This window comes from Corvus moneduloides, chromosome 5 (genome assembly GCF_009650955.1).
Source record: "Corvus moneduloides isolate bCorMon1 chromosome 5, bCorMon1.pri, whole genome shotgun sequence".
NCBI lineage: Eukaryota > Metazoa > Chordata > Aves > Passeriformes > Corvidae > Corvus > Corvus moneduloides.
Window position 1 is genome coordinate 23,249,126 of NC_045480.1, and position 19,972 is coordinate 23,269,097.

General features: G+C 37.2%; 2 protein-coding genes across 9 annotated transcripts in view; both read left to right on the forward strand.

The window, feature by feature from the left end:
* The window catches only part of KLHL5 (kelch like family member 5), a 49,505-nt gene extending 36,016 nt beyond the window's left edge, over positions 1-13,489 (forward strand). For all 7 annotated transcript variants that reach the window (XM_032110089.1, XM_032110090.1, XM_032110086.1 and 4 more), the window contains 7 exons: positions 50-262; positions 2,828-3,014; positions 3,919-4,143; positions 4,447-4,609; positions 7,174-7,386; positions 9,703-9,874; positions 11,915-13,489. In XM_032110089.1, the coding sequence (XP_031965980.1) occupies positions 50-262; positions 2,828-3,014; positions 3,919-4,143; positions 4,447-4,609; positions 7,174-7,386; positions 9,703-9,874; positions 11,915-11,971 (1,230 nt within the window). In that variant the 3' untranslated portion in view covers positions 11,972-13,489. The remainder of the gene's footprint in view (positions 1-49; positions 263-2,827; positions 3,015-3,918; positions 4,144-4,446; positions 4,610-7,173; positions 7,387-9,702; positions 9,875-11,914) is intronic.
* Positions 13,490-13,666: 177 nt separating this feature from the next.
* Positions 13,667-19,972, forward strand: part of WDR19 (WD repeat domain 19) — a 39,571-nt gene continuing 33,265 nt past the window's right edge. Inside the window, exons 1-7 of one of the 2 annotated variants that reach the window (XM_032110081.1) lie at positions 13,667-13,744; positions 15,211-15,302; positions 15,387-15,452; positions 16,950-17,075; positions 18,753-18,868; positions 19,428-19,543; positions 19,871-19,951. In XM_032110081.1, coding sequence (XP_031965972.1) covers positions 13,739-13,744; positions 15,211-15,302; positions 15,387-15,452; positions 16,950-17,075; positions 18,753-18,868; positions 19,428-19,543; positions 19,871-19,951 — 603 coding nt within the window. In that variant the 5' untranslated portion in view covers positions 13,667-13,738. The remainder of the gene's footprint in view (positions 13,745-15,210; positions 15,303-15,386; positions 15,453-16,949; positions 17,076-18,752; positions 18,869-19,427; positions 19,544-19,870; positions 19,952-19,972) is intronic. The other variant, XM_032110080.1, reaches the window with a different exon arrangement.

Here is a 19,972-nt window from a genome sequence, read left to right on the forward strand (position 1 = left end):
TGTCTTTAAAGTATGATGTCACCTCTATTAAAATATTTTTCTTTTTCAGGAGAACTTCATGGAAGTAATTAGAAATCAAGAATTTCTGTTATTGCCAGCCACTGAAATTGCTAAGCTTTTAGCAAGTGATGACATGAATATTCCTAATGAAGAAACTATACTGAATGCACTACTTACGTGGGTTCGACATGATTTGGAACAGAGAAGGAAAGATCTCAGTAAACTCCTGGCTTACATTAGACTGCCTCTGCTTGCTCCACAAGTAAATTGTTCAATTCCTCTCTAGTTTATACCATGGTTACAGTGGGCATAATGTTTACAGCATAAATATATTGATAGTGACATATCAGAAATTTTATAGTGATTTGGATTCTTAGAGCTGCATGTAAGGACTTAGTATGTTATATATAACATAATTAAAAGATTTTCAGTTTTATAGTTGATGAATTGAAGATATTTGAGAGAAATTAAATTAGAAGATTAAACAACCTGCTGAAACCGAAACCATTGCAAGCAGAGATGCAGATTCACTTAAAAAAAATCTTCAGGAAATACTGTGAAACTGTAGCATTGGAAGCAAAAAACTCGTAATGAATTATTAGTTTTATTGGTTGTTTTTATGCATCTCTTTGTAGATAGCATTCTGTCATCTCTCTGGTTAATGCAAGCAGTGTCCTAAATATTTGTAAGTTTCTTTTTGTTAAAAATGAATGTTTGTCAGCCTCTTAAGCTGTAAAGTGGCAAACTTTACATCTCTGATAAATAATGAAAAAGATGATTTAGCAGTTTCTGAATTACAAGATGGCTCAGATTCCTTTTAGACAGGAATTCTTAGTACTGGAGTGTCTGCACTACCTTTCTCCTTATCAGATTTGCAGTTACTATGATTTCGTGCTAATGTGTCATTTGTAAATGCTGTTAGAAATGCTTTTAGTACAAGGAGCTGTGTAAATAATAAAACTTCGAAAAAATGTACTTTCAGTAAGCCCATTCTAAGTTCTTTGAGTGAGGAATATTTATAGTAGTTTTAGTTTCAAGAGCCTGCAGGCAAAATTGCATTTCTTTTTAAATCAAGTAGAATAGCTTTCAGAGACTGAGACTCTGTGCAGTGAGAAATTCTTTATAGGCTGAGTGGGTTAGAAACTGTAGAAAATGTAGGTTGCATCTTTTTGTTGCAGAACTCACATTCACACAGTGTTGCTTTAAATATTATATGCTGCTTGTCCATCAGAAAAATATATTGAAAGTCTGAATTGCTCATGTTGTGTTGCAGCCTTAGTTTTTCATGCATGCGTGTGTGACAGTGCCTGATTTAGGACAATAGGAATTAATTAATTTATTTTTTATGTATTTTTAAACTGTGTGTAATTCTGTAGCATTGCACACTAGCAGTTAAAAGACAGCTTTTAGTTTATTGTTTTATAATCACAGAGTGTCCCTATGAAATGATACAAGTGGTCTTTTGGGTCAAAAGAAGAAACAATGAGAGGTATGAAAGTAAAGAATGAGATTAAGTTCCCTCTACTAATTTACATGAGAACACTTTTCATTTGCTATTTTAAATAGTGAGAACTGTAGCCAATTAGAGAAATGCTGCAAAACTTTCACTCTTCTGAAAAGTCACTGATGAAAGGCTTTGAAAGGGTTTTTTATTCTCTCTGTGATTGTTAATTATGTTTTCTGTCATATTTTGTGTTATTTTGCCTGATACTGAGATGTTCAGGTTTAGCCATCTGTACTTACCTGTATCTGTTCTGGAACCATGGTTATCATGTTTGCCACTTTGCAGCCCTAAGGCAGCTTTAAGCCAGGGATATTCACACCATATTGTGCCCAACTGTTTCGCAGCGAGCCCCTTTAGTACTTCTGATGACTGAAGTCACAGCAGTTCTGTACCTGTCAGTGGTTGGCTGTCAACAGCTCAACAATGACATCTCATTCTGGTTTGTGGACTTGCATGTTTAATAGTCACAAAGTGTTTGGATTTTGGATTTTCAGAAGCATCTGCTTTTTTTTCTCTCTCTTTTTCTGACAACTGTCCAAGTCCCAGTGGGGCACTTCATTTGCTTTTTTCTCTGTTATTCATGCCATGTTGTGCAGCTCAGAAAAATGCCAGTTGTCCAGACTTCTAATAATTAGAGTTGTGACTCTCAAACTACTAATAATTTTTTTCCTGCAGTTTGATGAATACGGCGTACAAACCAGTCCAGAATCTTTGAACTTAAAAACTTCTATTAGTAGTCTTTAGTTGAATTTTATTTAAGTGTATTTAAGATTTAAAAGTTGCCAAATTTGCTTGCAATCTTGATATAAAAATTTTAACAAAGGCTTTTATTAGTTGATACACTGTGATATTGGTCACTGTCAGGGTGAGGAACAGAATATATATTAAAATATTCAGCCTGTGCTGAAAGGGCTTTTACAGACCTCTGCATTGGGTGAATTTGGGAATAAAAGCATGAGGTTGAACTGACTTACATACCCAGAGCCTGTTTCCATTTTCTTGAACATTCCTGCATGGCAATGGAACTCAAGGAGATTATGTTTCCTTTCTTTGGATCATTCAGCTTAAATCATCCATTAAGATCAGATGGCCTTCCTCTTTAAATATTTATTTATTTATTTAATGGTTTTGCTTAAAATGTGAATGTTCTGTTTATTAGTTCAATTTTACCCTAGCCTTTTTTACATGACCATTTTGAAAATACAGAGACTTTAAATCAGGCAGTAGAAGGGTTTGTATAAAATATTATCTTGGTAATCATGGTTTTATTCTTCATGTAGTTTATAGCAATACAGCTTGTTTGCTTTTCTTTCTTTTTCACAGTTTCTGGCAGATATGGAGAACAACGCACTCTTTAGGGATGACATCGAATGTCAAAAACTCATTATGGAAGCAATGAAGTACCATCTGTTGCCAGAGAGACGACCTATGTTGCAAAGCCCTCGCACCAAACCTAGAAAATCTACAGTGGGCGTTTTGTTTGCAGTTGGAGGCATGGATGCAACAAAAGGTATTGGCTTATGTAATGTTTAGTTGATGAGCTGTTTTGGTTCTTCTTAAAAGAAATGTTTGATAGATTTTTTTACAACCTGTTAAATCTAAAATTCAAGGATTCTGCAGTACAGAACATGAAATATCTAAAGTGTATACTGTTTATTAGGTTAAAAAGGCCTATATATCTTTGATAATACTGTAAATGTTCTGGAATCTAGAGTTTTGATTTGAAATTACCATAGGAATAGCTGAGTTCTGAGTAGTGAAGTGTTTAATTGAATGAAAACTATTCTTTATTTACTTGAGGGAGCAGTACTTTGGAAAATGAAGAATATGACTGAAAGGCCACAAAGGTGACCTGCACATGCTTTAAAAAAAAAAACCAGAACAACAAAAATATTTTGACTAATTGTTAAATAGTTCTATCACAACTACTTGGATTATTTTTTTCATAGAAAATTCCATACTTTTTAATGGTAATTAGAAGGGATCTGGCAAGTTAGGAAAGTTACGGCAGAGAAAATGTTTTCTTAAATTTGTTGTTTTAAAGCTGTTTTTCAGTACGTCATGTCACATACCATCAGCTTTTTTGTCTAATATTACAAAACAGTTGATTTTGATATACAATTGTGTTCCAGATGGTTGGTTTATATTCCTAATATTTCTATTTCTAAAGGCTTGATTCTGCAAAGCATTTACAAAACCTGTTTTTTGTCTTGAAAAGCACCAAGAAAGTCATCCTTTGTAACGGTGCAGGTAATTGCTGAGGAAGTCAAAAAAGACTATTTGTCTACACAGACTTAAGAACATGCTGCAGGATATCATGGTGTCTTGTGGGATCAGCATAATGCTAAAATAAAAACTATCCTAGTACTTCAAAACTTTTTTCCCCATATATAACTTGCATATATTGTCATCAGGAGCTACAAGTATTGAAAAATATGAACTTCGTACCAACACATGGACTCCAGTTGCAAACATGAATGGACGAAGATTACAGTTTGGAGTTGCAGTTTTAGATGATAAATTGTTTGTTGTTGGTGGCAGAGATGGACTGAAAACACTGAATACTGTGGAGTGCTACAACCCTAGATCAAAAACTTGGAGTGTAATGCCACCTATGTCCACTCATCGTCACGGTCTTGGTATGTACAGTTCTGTAAAGGCTGATTGCATATTTTTTAAAGGTTACCTGGTTTAGGATTGGTCAAAAAAACATTCAGAAGTAAACTTTAGGAGGGTGGAAATTTTGTTTTAATGCCAACTGCTTATTCAATGTCTTTTCTCCTTCAGATTGTATTGAGGACTGTATTTGGTAGCATTGGCTACCAAAAGAATTCTTTTTTTTTTTTTTTTTTAAATTGTGGTGCACACTGGACCGTCACTAAGAAATTCTGATCTTTATTCCTCTTATCCAGAAGTGACTGTTTTTCATATCTGTATTTTAGGAGTAGCTGTATTGGAAGGTCCCATGTATGCTGTAGGAGGACATGATGGCTGGAGCTACCTGAATACAGTAGAAAGATGGGATCCACAGGCTCGTCAGTGGAACTTCGTAGCTAGTATGTCAACTCCCAGGAGCACTGTTGGTGTAGCAATATTAAATGGAAAGTATGTGAAGGCAATTTCTGTTTTCAAATGTAAAATCTCATTATTTTAATGTAATTACAGGACCATCCTAAGTGACTATTAATTTCGATAGATTAATTGCACTTGATAGATACCAGTTGGTAGTATTAAGAGCCAAGTTTCTTCATTCACAGAAAAGATACTGTGCTGGGTCAAGCAAGCTTCTCCGCATCACTACAGCTGTATGCCAAGTGTTCTAGCGCCCTCATCATCCTACTGACCGTCAGCTGGACTTGCTCCAGTATGGCCAGATCCTTCTTATACCAAGAACCTGCTGCATTAGAGTATGAAATTTGGCAGAAAATAATCCTCTTGTATTCCAGCTGGTTCCCAGAGATCAGAGGGGCTGGGTGCAGCTGGGCCTAATTCCTGTTTATAACCAGTTCAGCACTGTAAGTCTGGTTGCATTCAATACTTTCACAATCACAGATCCACAAACAGTGTGGTTTATTGAAACTACAGAAATGCAGATTCAGAGCTGCTGTTGATGAATGCACTTACTGCATCAGCACTAAATATACTAAGGCAAACCAATGATAAACTAAGCTAAATTAGCACTTCTAACTAAATTAACCCTTAATTAAGCTTAGTTTCACCTGGGTATGCACCTACACAGTTGGAGATGCAATTCTTATTAAAGAAGTACCCCAGCATTGGGGGGGTGGAGAGGAGAGTAAGTTATGTTTTGCCAGCATGACTACAGGAATACCACAGCAGACAAAGCTACTGATTGACTGAGTAGTACTGTGGTTGTGGCAGAATATTTACACTCTATTATCCACAAATTTGCACTTCCTGCTTATGTGCTGTCTGATACGTCTCCCTTGAGCTATTTGAATGCTCTCAGGTAAAAAAAGTTTTTCATACTTTTTTTATTTTGGAAGCCTAGTGACTGGTAAATTAGTACTGCTGAAAGGCAGCTACAAAGGGTTCTGTGATATCTGGGACAAGTCCAAGAATGAGTGGAAATGCTCACTGCCTACAGGAAGGAGGGATGAACTTGATCAACCAGCAAGCAGAGTGCCTTGGCTGCCTTGGAACTGCAGTCTCAGATACCTAAGTTAGGTCTAAAGCTTGCTGTATATCCAGCAGAGGGTCCCAGGTGTGATGAAAAGCACCAGAATTAGAGCCTCACATTTCCCTGTTAGTATGGAACATTGCCTAGACTCTTAATGGAGACACAACAAAAGATCACTACAGCTGACAATTTTAAAATGCATGCAGCATTTCAGATGCAGGAGCAGTAATTTCTGCACTTTCCTGTAATGTATGTCTGTAACTTAGTAAGTTTCAGATGGTTGGATCAAAACCTTCATATATAGAAATTAATATGTCTCTCTCCACGTCCAGAGTGTGAAATCACTGCATAAGTAATCAAAACTCTCTCATGTTTTGAGGGAAGGTAAAGTTGGGAGATTCACAAATGTTACGTTGCATAAAGGATTAATTTTAGTCATGATTTTAGTTTATGGAACTGCAATAGAGTTTTACAGTAACCTGCAGTACATTCCTTACCTTAAACAAGTTGTATTGCTAAACATAGAAATTTCTGTGGAATATTTTTTAAAGTATATTAAAATTGTTACTGAGAAGGACTAGATCAACCATATTTACAAGATGTTTGTATTTAAGTTCCTTGGTAAGTATATTTAAAAAACCAAACACTAGTATTACCCAAACTGAGAACATCTTGAATAGTGCTTCATGGTAACTGTTGTAAATTGTTCACACTATCATTATATACTAATGTTTATATGATTATTTAGCCATACATAGGCTCTGAAAGGATTTTGTTAATGTTATTTGAGGTGATCTCGTACTGGATTTTACTTCTGATGCATTGCTTCCTTTTTAGAATGACTTCTGTGTTCCTACTTTTCCAAATAATAGTGCTGGGCATGTCTGCTACTATTCCTAGATAGCTCAAAAACTCTCTTCATAAACTCTTTATCAAGTTTGATTATTTGATTAGTTTTAAAGGTTCATCAGTGATTGAGTCCTCCTAAACCCAATTTTTTTTATTCATTTCAGCCCTTCCAAATAGTTGAAATCCTTTGTTTGTACCAAATGCTAGAAACCTTTTTGTTAGGACTAAGCAAATTGGGCCACCTAGTGGGTGTGAGGGATTTAAAGTAGTGCTGTCAGTCATGAACTAAAACCCAGGTCCAGAAAAGCACTTGAATGCCTAAGATGAGGCAGGGTAGAGATGGTGCATGCACAGATCCACTACTGAATTTGTCCTTCTGACCCAGCAAGTCATGTGTGTAATTTTGAAATTGCTAGTTATAGGCAGAGGTTGGAACATAAATGCTGTGTAAGATATTCAATTTTCTGTAAATATTGTTATTATGCATTGTTTGTTACAATAGGAAAAGACTGGAGCAAAGTCTTGCCTAAGTTTTCACAGTAAAGCAGTCTACTGAAAGTTGAAAGTCTCCTTCTAAACCTCCCTTTTTAACAAACTTGGAATCCTTCATGTTTCAGTAGAAACTGTCTTATTCAGACAACATTTATTGTCTTCTTTTTTGTTTTGTTTTACTTTGTAGGCTTTATGCAGTTGGTGGTCGAGATGGAAGTTCTTGTCTTAAGTCAGTAGAATGTTTTGATCCTCATACAAACAAATGGACTCTCTGTGCTCAGATGTCAAAAAGAAGAGGTGGTGTAGGTGTAACCACCTGGAACGGGTTCTTATATGCAATAGGTGGCCATGATGCTCCAGCATCCAACTTAACATCCAGGCTGTCAGACTGCGTAGAAAGGTAATAATACACTGATGAAGGCATATCCTGCCATGGGATTCTAATAGTGCTACTCTATAGAGTGATTTATGGAAAGAGCTGAAAGTAGAAACCCAATAAAATAGGTGTGTTATTTTTAGCATGAACAGAGGAAACTTACATATAAAAATACGCTGTGTAGTCATACTATGATTCAAAATGTTACCAGATTATTTAAAGCAAATTCTCCCTAATACAATTCATCTAGATTATTTTAACAATCTCATTGAATGAATTATGACTTATAACTGAAACAACTTGGAATTTAATGCTTTTAAAAATGAAGCAGATTTCATGGAAGAAGTCTGAATCTATTCATATAATAACTTTCAAAGAAGTTAACAATAAGGTTTTGTGGATCTTTATATATCTAATTCTTTCTTGTATCCCCTAATGACAGTGGGAAACTGGCATGTAATTCAGTCATTCCAGAATTGGTACATCTTTATGTAAAGTGATTAATGAATGACTGTATCACAAATTGCAGAAGCACGCGTGATCCATAAAATAATTTTAAAAGATAGTAAATACTTCATAATTCACTGTATTAAATCTTCACTGGCATTTTAGGTATTTCTGAACTATGCTTTCATTCTCTCCCTGCTCCGCCACCACCAGTTGTAAAACTTTTCTTCTTCCCTGGTATCTCCCAACACTTACAGTAAGTCTTCATCGCCCATATTCTTCTTTTACTAAATTTATTAATGCCAGGAGATATGTTTCACCCTTCACCCCCCAAAAACCCCAAACAAACAAAAAACCACAAACCAAACCAAAGCACACCACAAAAAAATCCACCACAAAAGAGCTGTAGTTTTCAAACTTTCAGAGCCCTAGTAGACCTGGAAATACAGTGTGGCCCTTAGCCCTTAACATGTGGAAGTTGCACTAAAAAGACCCCAGAAAGGTTTGCAGATAGGAAGCTACTTCTTAGCAAATACCGAATTTTTAGGGCAATACAGATAATCAGAAGCCCAAGAGAAGCGTGGATGTTAAGAGAAACAATATGTCTGTGTATTTTTCTAAATCAGTGTTCTCTGAAACAAAGTTACAGAACTCATGACTTTAATAAATAGGAATCATCTTATAATGCATTTTGTCCTTGCTCTTTAAGTGAGTTGAAATTGAAGACCATCAAATTCATGGAACTAGTTCCTTGAAAAAAATTAAAGAATTAAGGAATATTAATTTAAAAGATCTGTTTTTTATTACCACACTAAGCTTCTGAATTATATTTTGCAATAAAAGTTGCTATTCCCAGATAAATACATTTGCTTATAAATTATAAGATAATTGGGAAAGTAATTTCTACATGTAGCTTACTAATCACCCTCTTCTATTTGCATATGTGCTTCAGGTAGTGTTTTCATGTTACAGTTATGCTTGCATGCATTTGTGTAATACTTTGACTAGAGAACAGCAAATGAAATTGTTGGAGCTCTTTGTATCTATGCTCTTCATGCAAAAAAATTAAGACTAGCGTCTTTCAAACTTGTTTTTAGCAAGTGTGAAATTAGGATGGCCTCTTAGCCAAATAATTATTTTCTTTGTATAGTTCTTTAGAGCCTTCAAAGCTCTGTAATTATATCAGTTCTGCTGTAAGCATCTGTAGTCTTAAAAAAGATTGCCTCTTTCAGTCAGATTAAAATATATTCCTTGACATAAGTGTAGCATGGAATCTCCTATGTAGTTCTCAATTTGACTTGTAAAGAATGTTGATAATGTTCTAGAACCACACAATGTTTTTCATTAAACCATCTGCTGTTTACTGTGCTGATACTTCTGATTTCAAAAGTGTTGTAAATTGTAAGTTTTGCATTTCCCAATTCATTTGCATAGAATTTTCTCAAACTGGGTCATATTTTTGAAATTGGTAATCTTAGTAATAGTAATCTTAGTACCAAACCCAATTTTACCAGCCTGTGCTTTGATATACAGTAATTACCACTTAAAACAAGCACTTGCTCTACTATGGTGTAGCAGCAGAACTGTTTGCGGCATGGTATGTTTGGTTACACTTAAAATGTAGTAAGAGCGGCTGTATATGTCTGTATTACTATTCGGAAAGCAGCACGAAGTAGGTATCTGGCTAGTAGTAACTGTGTTACCAGATGACTAAAGAAACAGTTTCAAAGGGAGGGGAATTGAGGGGGGAAAAGTCCTTTGAAATTAATACCCCAATCTGTATTGTCCTGTTTTCTACTACCTTGACAGCATCAATTCCAGTACACTTTTTTTGTTGTTGTTTTTGTTGAATTTTGGTAACAGTTTAAGAGCATAACACAAAGTATCTTTTAGGTATGATCCCAAAACAGATATGTGGACTGCTGTGGCCTCTATGAGCATTAGCAGAGATGCAGTGGGAGTGTGTCTTCTAGGTGACAAGCTGTACGCTGTTGGAGGATATGATGGTCAAACATATCTTAATACAGTGGAGTCTTATGATCCCCAGACAAATGAATGGACACAGGTATCGTTTCTGATCAGACCATACACTACTATTAATATTGTTATTTCAAATGTGCCTCTTTTTACAAGGAGAATTCAAATACTCCTTCTCTAAAAAGCGCTTTATTACTTGTCTGTTGTGAGTCTCTCTTTTTTTCCTTTGTCTACCATCTTGAGATGACTTATCCTGAACAGACAGTTGTTAATTTCTAATAAACTGCCCTTCTTTCTTTGGCAAGAGTATAGCTATTTTCTTTGGCAATTTCAGCTATTTTAAATAAAATATATTGCCATGTTCCCCAAACTCTCATAAAGGATTCTGTTTACATGGCTTCCTGTTCTGAAGATAAATGATAAATGTAGATTAGTTTTAGCTCTAATGTGTCTCTCAACATTGATTTCTTCAAGGTTTTGGTCATTTTTTCATAAATAATCCCTTCCTGAGGTGAATGCTATGTACAGTCTATGCAGCTTTCAAAAAGCCTTTGCCCATTTTTCTTTTTGCAGCTTTGAAATAAAAATAATTCTTCAGTTCATGCTCAGAAACCATTACTTTCAGTTCAGAGCTTGGTTACTTTTATATAGCTCCAGGAATGTGTGTTGTGTGGGAAGAGCACGCACAAGGACATCCTGAGCTGACTGTCCTTTGGTGTCTAATGCTATTTGAGATACCCTAAGGTATCTACATCCACAGAAGGTTGGCAGATACAACACATAATCTGTGGGAGACCAAGACCCTCCTGGAGTCCAGTTGCAGACCAGGATGAATGTCCAAGCTCATTTGTAATAGCATCAGACACCATTATTTAGGCAGCTGAATTCTGAACCACCTGAATATGCTATCCTGGCAATAGCCCAGATTCTTAATTCAAAAAGAGGACTAAACTACTGTTAATCAAAATCTCTGTAACACAAAAAACTGAGCTGTCCATTTCCCCCCACTGTGTACTGCTGCAAGCTCTTAAAAAACAAGTCGTCAAGGAGGCTCGTCAGAGCTTGGGGCCTTCACTGGTACTGGTAATTATAACCCATGGCATTGTTAGTCCTGCTAAAGAAAAACAAACTGTACCAGAGGACAGAAACTGTGCTTCTCACTATTGCATCTAAATGAATCTCACATGTCTAGGCAGTGACCATCTGTATGCACCTTTGTATCCTTAGCCATGGCCCTCTATATCTCACTGAATGCCGTGATCCCAGTATGTAGAATAGTGTCAAACCCTTCCCAGGGGGATTTGGAAATATTTGTGCGCCTTCTTTCTCTCTTGTTATGTCAGCAGTCTGCCACCTCTTCATCTTCACACAACTCAAGAGAAGGTAGTGGAATTTTCTCAAGAGAAGGTTGTCAGAGCCAAAGACAGCTCTATAAAAGTCTGTTGTTCCTGGGAAAAAAAAAAAATAGGGGAGTTGGCATAAACAGCCTTTTTCATCTTCAGGATAGTCTCTGTACCACTTGGTGTGCTATTCACATACACTGCAATACTATGGAGGTGAAAAGGAGAAGTGGAGTGTTAGAAACTAATGTCCTCTGTTCAAGTCCAGCAGAATCGCAGCAGAAAAGGGTCTTGCCAGAAGTAACTTCTGTTTGCAATTGAAGAATAATGACTGGGAAATATATTCTGATTTCAAGAACTCTTAACAGGATTTTATCAAATAATCAAGTAAAGAGGAGAGGTTGCCCCTATAATTGTAGTCATTTTCTGTTTCTGAGAAATGCATTATTTTACCACCCTTTACTCAGTTGTCTGAGTGTCTAGCTCAGGTATCCAGTTTGTACTAAAACAAAGGTTTCTTTTTCCCATAATACTGAATAATTGAAATTATCAATAAGAATTGCTTGATGTCCTTAGGCTTGCTATTGTTTTCAAAGTGCTTCACTCTGTCATATGAAATATATTTTCATTTTCTGTGTGTTTGTATACAATTTTGGACCAATTTGTAAGTCACGTTAACAGAGCATGGGTGATATTGTCACTGCTGCAGCCATATAATTAGGGGGAAAAATTACTTAAAGCTGACTGCATTTATCTCACGGATGGTTTGTTTGTTTGTTTGCTTACAGGTTGCACCACTGTGCTTAGGAAGAGCTGGAGCATGTGTTGTGACTGTAAAACTCTGAATTATTTTCTCTGGGAAGGTGACATTCTCCTGCGTGGACTCAGAGGATTACTTTTTCCTCAAGCAAACTACCAGTGAACCAATGAACACCAGGTGCAGGATATCTACCACAGCAAATTGTTTGGTCTGAAGTTGACATGAACATGTTGTTCTTATGGACCAATATTAAGCACTTTTTAAAAACTTACCTTTGTTACGCGTATGTTACAAGAATTCTACTTGTAAGACAGTCAGCTGCAACCTGCCAGTTGTCAGCAGAGGACTTCTGTTTAGGAAGCACTAAGAAAATGAATGAACTCGCTATAATAATCACATGTTCTGGATCCAGGGCCTTGATTTCCCCAAACATGCAGAGCAATGATGCTATATATGGATGTACTTTGATATAATTGGGTCTGTTTCTGGGTGAAACAAGTTAAAGGATTGGACCCCATAGATTTAATTTGCCTGTAATAAACACGTTTGGCTATAGCTATCTGAGTGACTACAAGGCAGGCTGACAAACCAATGCAAATTGTTGTAAATGGCAGGTGTAATGCCTCCCTTGGAAATGAAGTTGTGTATTTGGTGAATCTTTTGCACTTTTTATCATCATTCCTAGTTTAGAGAACTTTTTATTTAACCAAAGCTTTATTTTAAATATTGTCTTATGCTAACAGAAACCTGCTATTTAATAATTTCTGACAGATATTTTTGACATCCAGTGTACTTTTTAGATTTTCAAAGTTGTTATGCAAGATGCAGACCATCATACCTTTTTCTCTGCTTTGGTTCTTGTATTTACTTTGCTATTTGTATGAGTTATTCGAAGAATTCTAAAGTGTGATTAACAATTAACCAATTTAATATTTGCACTTTGGAATTTTTGAAGCATTCCATTACATCTAGACTAATTACATTTTTACATGAGGCTTTGCACTACTATGAAAAGTATAATTTTGTAAGATGAAGAAATTGTCTGTCTTTCCTGTAAGTTTATTTAAAAATGTAAAGGGCCCAATCCTGCAAGATGCTCAACTGCCACCATTTAAGCATGTTCAGCATCTTACAGGAGAGTGACGTGTGCCTCGCAGGACTGTATCAAATTAGTTACCTTATTTAACAATTACCTAATTTTTTCATATAGTTTATAATTTGCCTTTCTCGAGCCCTCTGCTGTTACACCGAATTGCTTTGATTTGCCTTTCTCGAGCCCTCTGCTGTTACACCGAATTGCTTTGAACTGCCTACATGTTCTCGGGAGAAGCCTTTTTGTATTTGCTTTTACGTGCCTTGTCCCTTATGTTTCCCAAACAGCACCGCGCGTGAAAAACGGGAAGATGTGAACTCATCGAATGTTTTGGGTTTGGTTTTTTTTTTTTTTTAAAGTTTGAAGTGCCCGATACCCAAAGTCCTTTGTACATTTGTAATTTTAAACGTGTGTTTTAACGCTCTCGGCGAACTATTTATTGTTTTAAAAGAAATCGGTGACACTTTGTGATGAAGCTTTGCAGTTGGAATACAGCTGATCTCAAGAGGCTTTGCTGGCGGGTGTGTGCCTTTATTCCTCACTTAGAGCCCGTTCTGCGTGCCTGCGATCTAAAAACACTCCTTTGTCTCTGAGTACTGCCCATACCCCGCTCTGGGAACCGCGGCCCCACGCAGAGCTCCTCCCGCTGGGGCGGGGGCCGGTCTCTGGTCTCTGCCCGCTCCGTCTCCGGGGTAACTGCGGCGCCGTGGGCGGGCGGCGCATGCGCGGTGCTGGCGCTGGCGGCCCGCGCTGGCCGCGATGAAGGTGGGTTTGGGCGGCCGCGGGCGCCGGGGCGGGGGCGGGCAGGGGTCGCGGGTCCCGCCCGGGGGAGCGGGCGGGCGCTGGCGCTTGCGGCCTGTGCACGGGAGGGAGGCGCGGCGGGAAGGGCCGCCAGCAAACGGTGGTGGGGGCCTGGTGGGCTTGCCTGCACTCTCGTGTTTGTTTTCTTTCTCGTGGAGTGACTTCGGGGTGAAAGGCAGCTTAAAGGTTATCTAGTTCCAACGCCTCTGCGATGAGCAGGGACATCTTCCACTATCCCAGGTTGCTCAGGGCTCCATCCAGCCTGGCCTTGTACACTTCTACGGATGGGGTGTTCACAACTTCTGTGGGAAACCTGTTCCAGTGCCTCGCCACCGTCACAGCAAATACCTTCCTCTCAATAAGTAAATCTAAACCTACTCTCTCAGTTTGAAGCCGTTCCCCCTTGTTCTGTGACCGCATGCCCTTACAAATAGTCCCTCTCCATCTTTCTCGTAGCTTCCCTTCAGGTACTGAAAGTCCACAATTAGGTCACGCCAAAGCTTCGCTTCTACAGGCTTAACAATCCCAGTTCTCTCAGCCTTTCCTCATAGATGGAGGGGTGCTCCATCCCTCAAATCATCTTGGTAGCCCTTCTCTGGACTAAGATTTTATTAAATTTTTTTTTCCAAATCAAACGCAGTTGTCAGATGTAATTTGTGAGTGTGGCATGTGGTGGTTGTATTTTTGCCATTCTTGTGAGTAGAATATAGATTCAGTGTGAAGAATACCTCAGTTTACATTGACCCAAAAGAAAGGATATGAACCTGTGGCAGACTTGAGCAAGCCTGACAGGCATTTGGTGGACACCAGGTGTTGGGGATATAAGTCACGATAGCAAGCTTTGAAACAAACTTGTGGGCTTTATCTTACACCCAAGTTACAGAAAAATATCTGTGGATAGTGTGAAAGGAAAAGGACATTGAGAAATTTTATCAGTTGGGAATCAGAATCTCTTTCTACAGTGTGTTGCTTTGAAATCTTAGCTTTTAAGACCCAGCAATTCAGAGTAACAAAAAGGCTACCTATCTCTTAAAGAGTAAATGTTGAGCCTTCTGTCTTTTACAAACTAAACTAGACTTTTCCATTAAATTTAGACAACTATTGACATTGTGGTCTTTGAACTAGAAGGGGAGAGTCTCCTGCAATTTTTTTATTCTTGTAACTAAGAGGCAAAAATAATAGTTTTGATAGAGTCACAGTTCTCTATGCAGACACTCAGCACCAGAAACGTCAATTTATTCCATTCAAATTGAAAGAACTTTTAGGTGGGATTTTGGTACTTTGGTGCATTGGAATCATGCAGAAATTGTGTTTGGATTGTTTGGGGGTTTTTTCCTCCCACTGTGCTCAGTTGCTAACATGCTAGGAAGTTGTAGTATTTTTATATGCTTACAGTTTTAAGATGTATAATTTCCTACTTTTTCCCCCAGCAAGTATTCAGTCTGTATGAAAAAGCTTGGTCTGGTTCCCCTGTGCAGTTTACTTGGCAGAAGTCTTTAGGAAATTTTCTTGCTGTAACGGGGTAAGACTGCAACTATTTATTGCATTTGTCCATCAAAATTACTGATAAAGAAAGGGAATTATTCTATATATTAATCTTTTTTAGAGGTGATCGTGCTGTGAAAATTTTTGATCGTCATGGTCAGAAGAGAAATGAAATCAGCTTACCAGGGTAGGTACTAAGATAGGTTTAAATTTTTTGTTGTTGTTTTTTTCTTTAAAAATGCTTCTCTTCTGGTAGGATACTTAGACAATGTGAGAAATTTGTAGGAAGATATACTATCTCTGGTGAACATACCTGGAAGAGAAGACAAAGTATGTCATTAAAATGTTAAAAAAAGACCTATCATATTTAGAAGGATCGTAATGAGGTTGTGTACAATATATCCTTGCATTCTTGTTACTGTTGATTTTCTAACAGTTTGTTATGGCTTTGCTGAGGAAAGATACTCTTTTGGTTTAGTGCATCTGTTTGCATCAGTGGCACAAATGTACACATTTGCGTTGTTGCTTTAGGCTGAGACAATACTTCTGAAGTGAGTAATTTTTTTTCCAGCTGATCACACTTTGGTTCACATCAAAGAGTGGTATGGGAGTGTACAAGTTGGATTTTTTCAGATTAAATTTAAAAAGTCATGTACTTTGGAAGATACATTGAACTTCTTAAAAGGCAGTCAGACCATAGGAACAGGCTGGATATAAACCAGGGGAAACCTCCCTAAGGAAAAATGGTGTGACATTGGGTCTTCATACTGGTTTGCTCAATAAATACATTTTTATTGGGTACCATTACTACTTCATGTAGGTTCATTTGTGTACTGCTCATCTCTTCTTAGCACTTTAACTGCTCTTAGTCATCATGGAAATTTTTATTTTAACTATCTGATTAATTTTGATTAAGATAATGCCCTTAGTCAAGGCAAAACTCCCACTAAGTCTTTGAGACTGAAACCTCTAGTCAAGAGTATAACTTTAATTTCCTGATCATCACTTACATAGCCCTGTGTTATTGGTAAATATGAGCCAGCATCACTTAGGTCCCCAAGACGTCTAGAAATCCAGTTTTTGCAGTTCATGGTGGTTGCCACCTTGCACCAAACCAGGAGATGCAATTCTCATTCCTTTACCAGACTCACTTGTATTTCACTGACCATAACATCTTGATGTTTGGGTTAGGTGTCAGTCATAATATGGGCTGGCTGTGTCTTTGACTTGGTAATATCCATGGCCCAGCTCTTTCTGTGCAGTGTTTTGCACAATGTATGAGAAATGCACATTCTCTCCAGAAAACTGTCCAAAGTGAGGAAAACTGTGTGGAATCAGAGGTGTACTACCATAAGAATAATCCCAAGTCTGAATAGCCTCTAACAAACCAGAACCTAACAGAGGACTTCCACTGTCTCTTGAAAATCAAGGTGACAGTATTTCAAGTACTAGAATGTAGGTAGCAGTGCCTTTTATGACCTTCCTCTCAGCCCCTGTCATTTTGATGAGATTTGAGGAAAAGTGGGGTTCCTATAAAACTAGTTTAGAGATAAATCTGCAATATGTCATGGGTTTGCAGGGGAGGGGAAAGGAAGGATAGGGACTCATAGTCAGCATAGTTCTGGCTGTTTCTGTGCACCTACAAACACGTTTTAACGTTCTTAGTGACTTTTTTTCTTTTCAGTAACTGTATTGCTATGGACTGGGATAAGGATGGAGATACTTTAGCAATAATCACAGACAAATCTAGCACCATATTTCTGTGGGATGCAATCACAAACAAAACAAGCCAAGTAGACAGTGGCATGAGGTAAGAAATTTTTTTTTTAATGTGTATTAAAGACTGGGACCACTGTGACTTGTTGATGTGGAGGCTATATTGCAAGATCATATTTTTATTGGAGTCCTCATAATATATATACTAATTAAACGAATATGCTGCAATTTGTTACTAAATTCTTTTTTATATGATTTGCTGGTTTTGAAGTGTTTGTTGTAGATGGGGATTTTGGGTTTTACAGGGCGTTTGTTTCTTTTTTGAGTGTCAGCAGTGCCAAAGTCTCTAGAAAGCTTCTCTTCAATGTTTCAACTTTGTGGTAGCAATAAGGATGGATGAATTTTTTGTGTGTCTGCACTGGCTATTCTTTGTCCTAAGTCTTTCACACCAGCTAAAGGGAGCTTAAAAGTAAGGGAAGTGATATCAGTGGTGCTAGGATTTTTTTTTTTTTGCTTAGATTTATAAGGGGGCTAAAATGCTATTCACACAGTAGACTGGTTTAGGATGGAAGGAGGTAGCTAAGGTTCAAAGCCTTACCTTTCTGAATTTGGCCACAGACTTTAAACTCTTCCGGGGTCTGCATAACAATCAAGCATTGGGTTAATGAATAAGCTTGGTTTAACAAACTTTTGGCTTCTTTGAGTCTGTTCCGCTAAACTCTCGCATTCAACATAAACATTCTTCCTGTAGGAGAGTGGAAACAACTCTGTCCTGTGTTTGTTAAGATGCATGTTATAGACGTTATATTGTGTGAATGAATAGACCATATTGTACCATTTTCATGTGTAAACAAATACTATGGGGTGAAGAGTAACCTACCAGTATGCAAGCAAAAAAGAACACAGAAGGTACCTAACAGAATGGAGTCTGCAGTTAATTGCAGTTCCTTTGTGATCTTTCTTTCTAATACTGGAGGTAAATTGCTTACTGATATACTGTTTGAGCAGTATATATCAATGGAAGTCCCTAATCATTTTTTATCACAGTGTTAGCACTAAGACACAAATGCTGTGATAATCAGGCTTTTCTGGTATCGTCCCCTTTTCAAAATTAGGAAGGCAGCTCATACGCAAACCAAATATGTATTGGAGGCCATTTCACATGTCAATATCTCAAATTTCTTTCAAATTCTTTTGCATGCCTACCCTGAAATTTAAAAAGATGGGAGGGACTGTGCTAATTAGAAAATTTTGGTTTAAATTTTTTTTGCTTAAGAGGCTCTTTGTTTTTTAACATTATGTGTAGTATCTGTATAGCCTTAAATATACATCAAAATAGGCCTTGCTGTATCTGAAACTTCAGGTTAAAATAGATCTATCTAACTTCTTTATTACATTGACTAGAACTAGACCTACTCACTTTTGAGTGGGCTAAATGCATAGGGTTATTGAGGTAGAAAAAAACAATACAAAAAGTGGCTGGAAAATTACCAGTGATTCCATCAAAGACTCTTGATGTTTGCAGACACATTTCCATTTGTACAAGTCATGTTATATTACCTCATACAAATTTTTATTACTTTTACTATTATGCATACTTAAATAATTCTGATATTTGTGGAGAACATTTGCTTAATTTAAAAGTTCTCCTTGGTCTGTGTGACTCATAGAAATTAAAGACAAATGCAAAATGTCTTACGCAAAATGTTTTGATATATGAGCATGTGAAAGGAATCTCCATTAAACAAAGTAAAATTTTTTTTTGTTGTAGGGATGCAATGTCTTTCTTGTTGTGGTCTCGAGTTGGAGCTTTACTTGCTGTTGGAACAGCAAAAGGAAACTTACTCATATATAACCGTCAGACTTCTCGCAAGATTTCTGTTCTTGGTATGGATTGGTTTGAAACTACTCTGGCACATGTGCAAGTGGAATTTTGTTAATATACATAGTTTCCTTTCCAGTTCTCTGTATGAACATGCAGATAAAAAAATGTGCTCATACTCAACTTGCAGCTTCTGGTTTGGTGTACACAATAGACTATTTTTGTAGTATACTAAGTTAAATATATATACAAATGCCGAATACTGCCTTACTGCCTCGTGGGAGACCTGTATTATCTTTCTTGCAAAGGATTTGTGTTGTTGTTCATGTTGCTAAGTTACTTTTTCTTACCTGCTTAGAGTACCTCTGGGCATAAATGCTAAGGATATAACACAGCCCAGAAATGTGATGCAAAGCAATGGAAGAACAGGGCCTGTGCTGTTTTGTATAAGGTCAAAAGACTTCCATCTGAGAGCAGAAGATTTTTTGAAAAAGGCTCTTGCTTTGACAGGTTGTTTCACATTCTGACAGTCTCTGTTTGAGTAGCCAAACTGAGTATATTTCCATCACAGATTTTTTTTGGCTTGTGTTTGATTTGTTTTGTATCGGTTTATTTCTTTTTCAGGTAAACACACTAAGAGGATTACTTGTGGCTGCTGGAGTATTGAAAACCTCCTTGCTTTAGGTGGTGAAGACAAAATGATTACTATAAGCAATCAGGAAGGGGATACTATAAGACAGGTAGTATTTACAATGCACATTTGATTTTAAGGTGTACATTAATACTCCTGGTTCCCAAGAAAGCTGGGACCTATGGGAGCTTGTGCCTTTTGAACCCCAGTGCTTTCAAGGACATGAAGCTTTTTTAATATATATTTTATGCTAACATGTCATTAAGATCCAAACTGAGGTCATGTTTTCTCTAATGCTTTTCTTGGTTTTGGTACTAAATGCAGTAACAACTCTGTCCTTATGTGAAATTGTACAGGGCAGGAATAATGCAATTATTTATCATCAGTATGTACTACATTAACTGTTGATTTCTCAATCTGAACTTCTTTCTTGCAGACCTCAGTCAGCTCAGATCCCAGTGACATGCAGTTCTCAGTTATGAAGACTGATGAAAGAGTGTCAACTAGGGAAAGCACAGTAAGAAGTCACTACAAAATA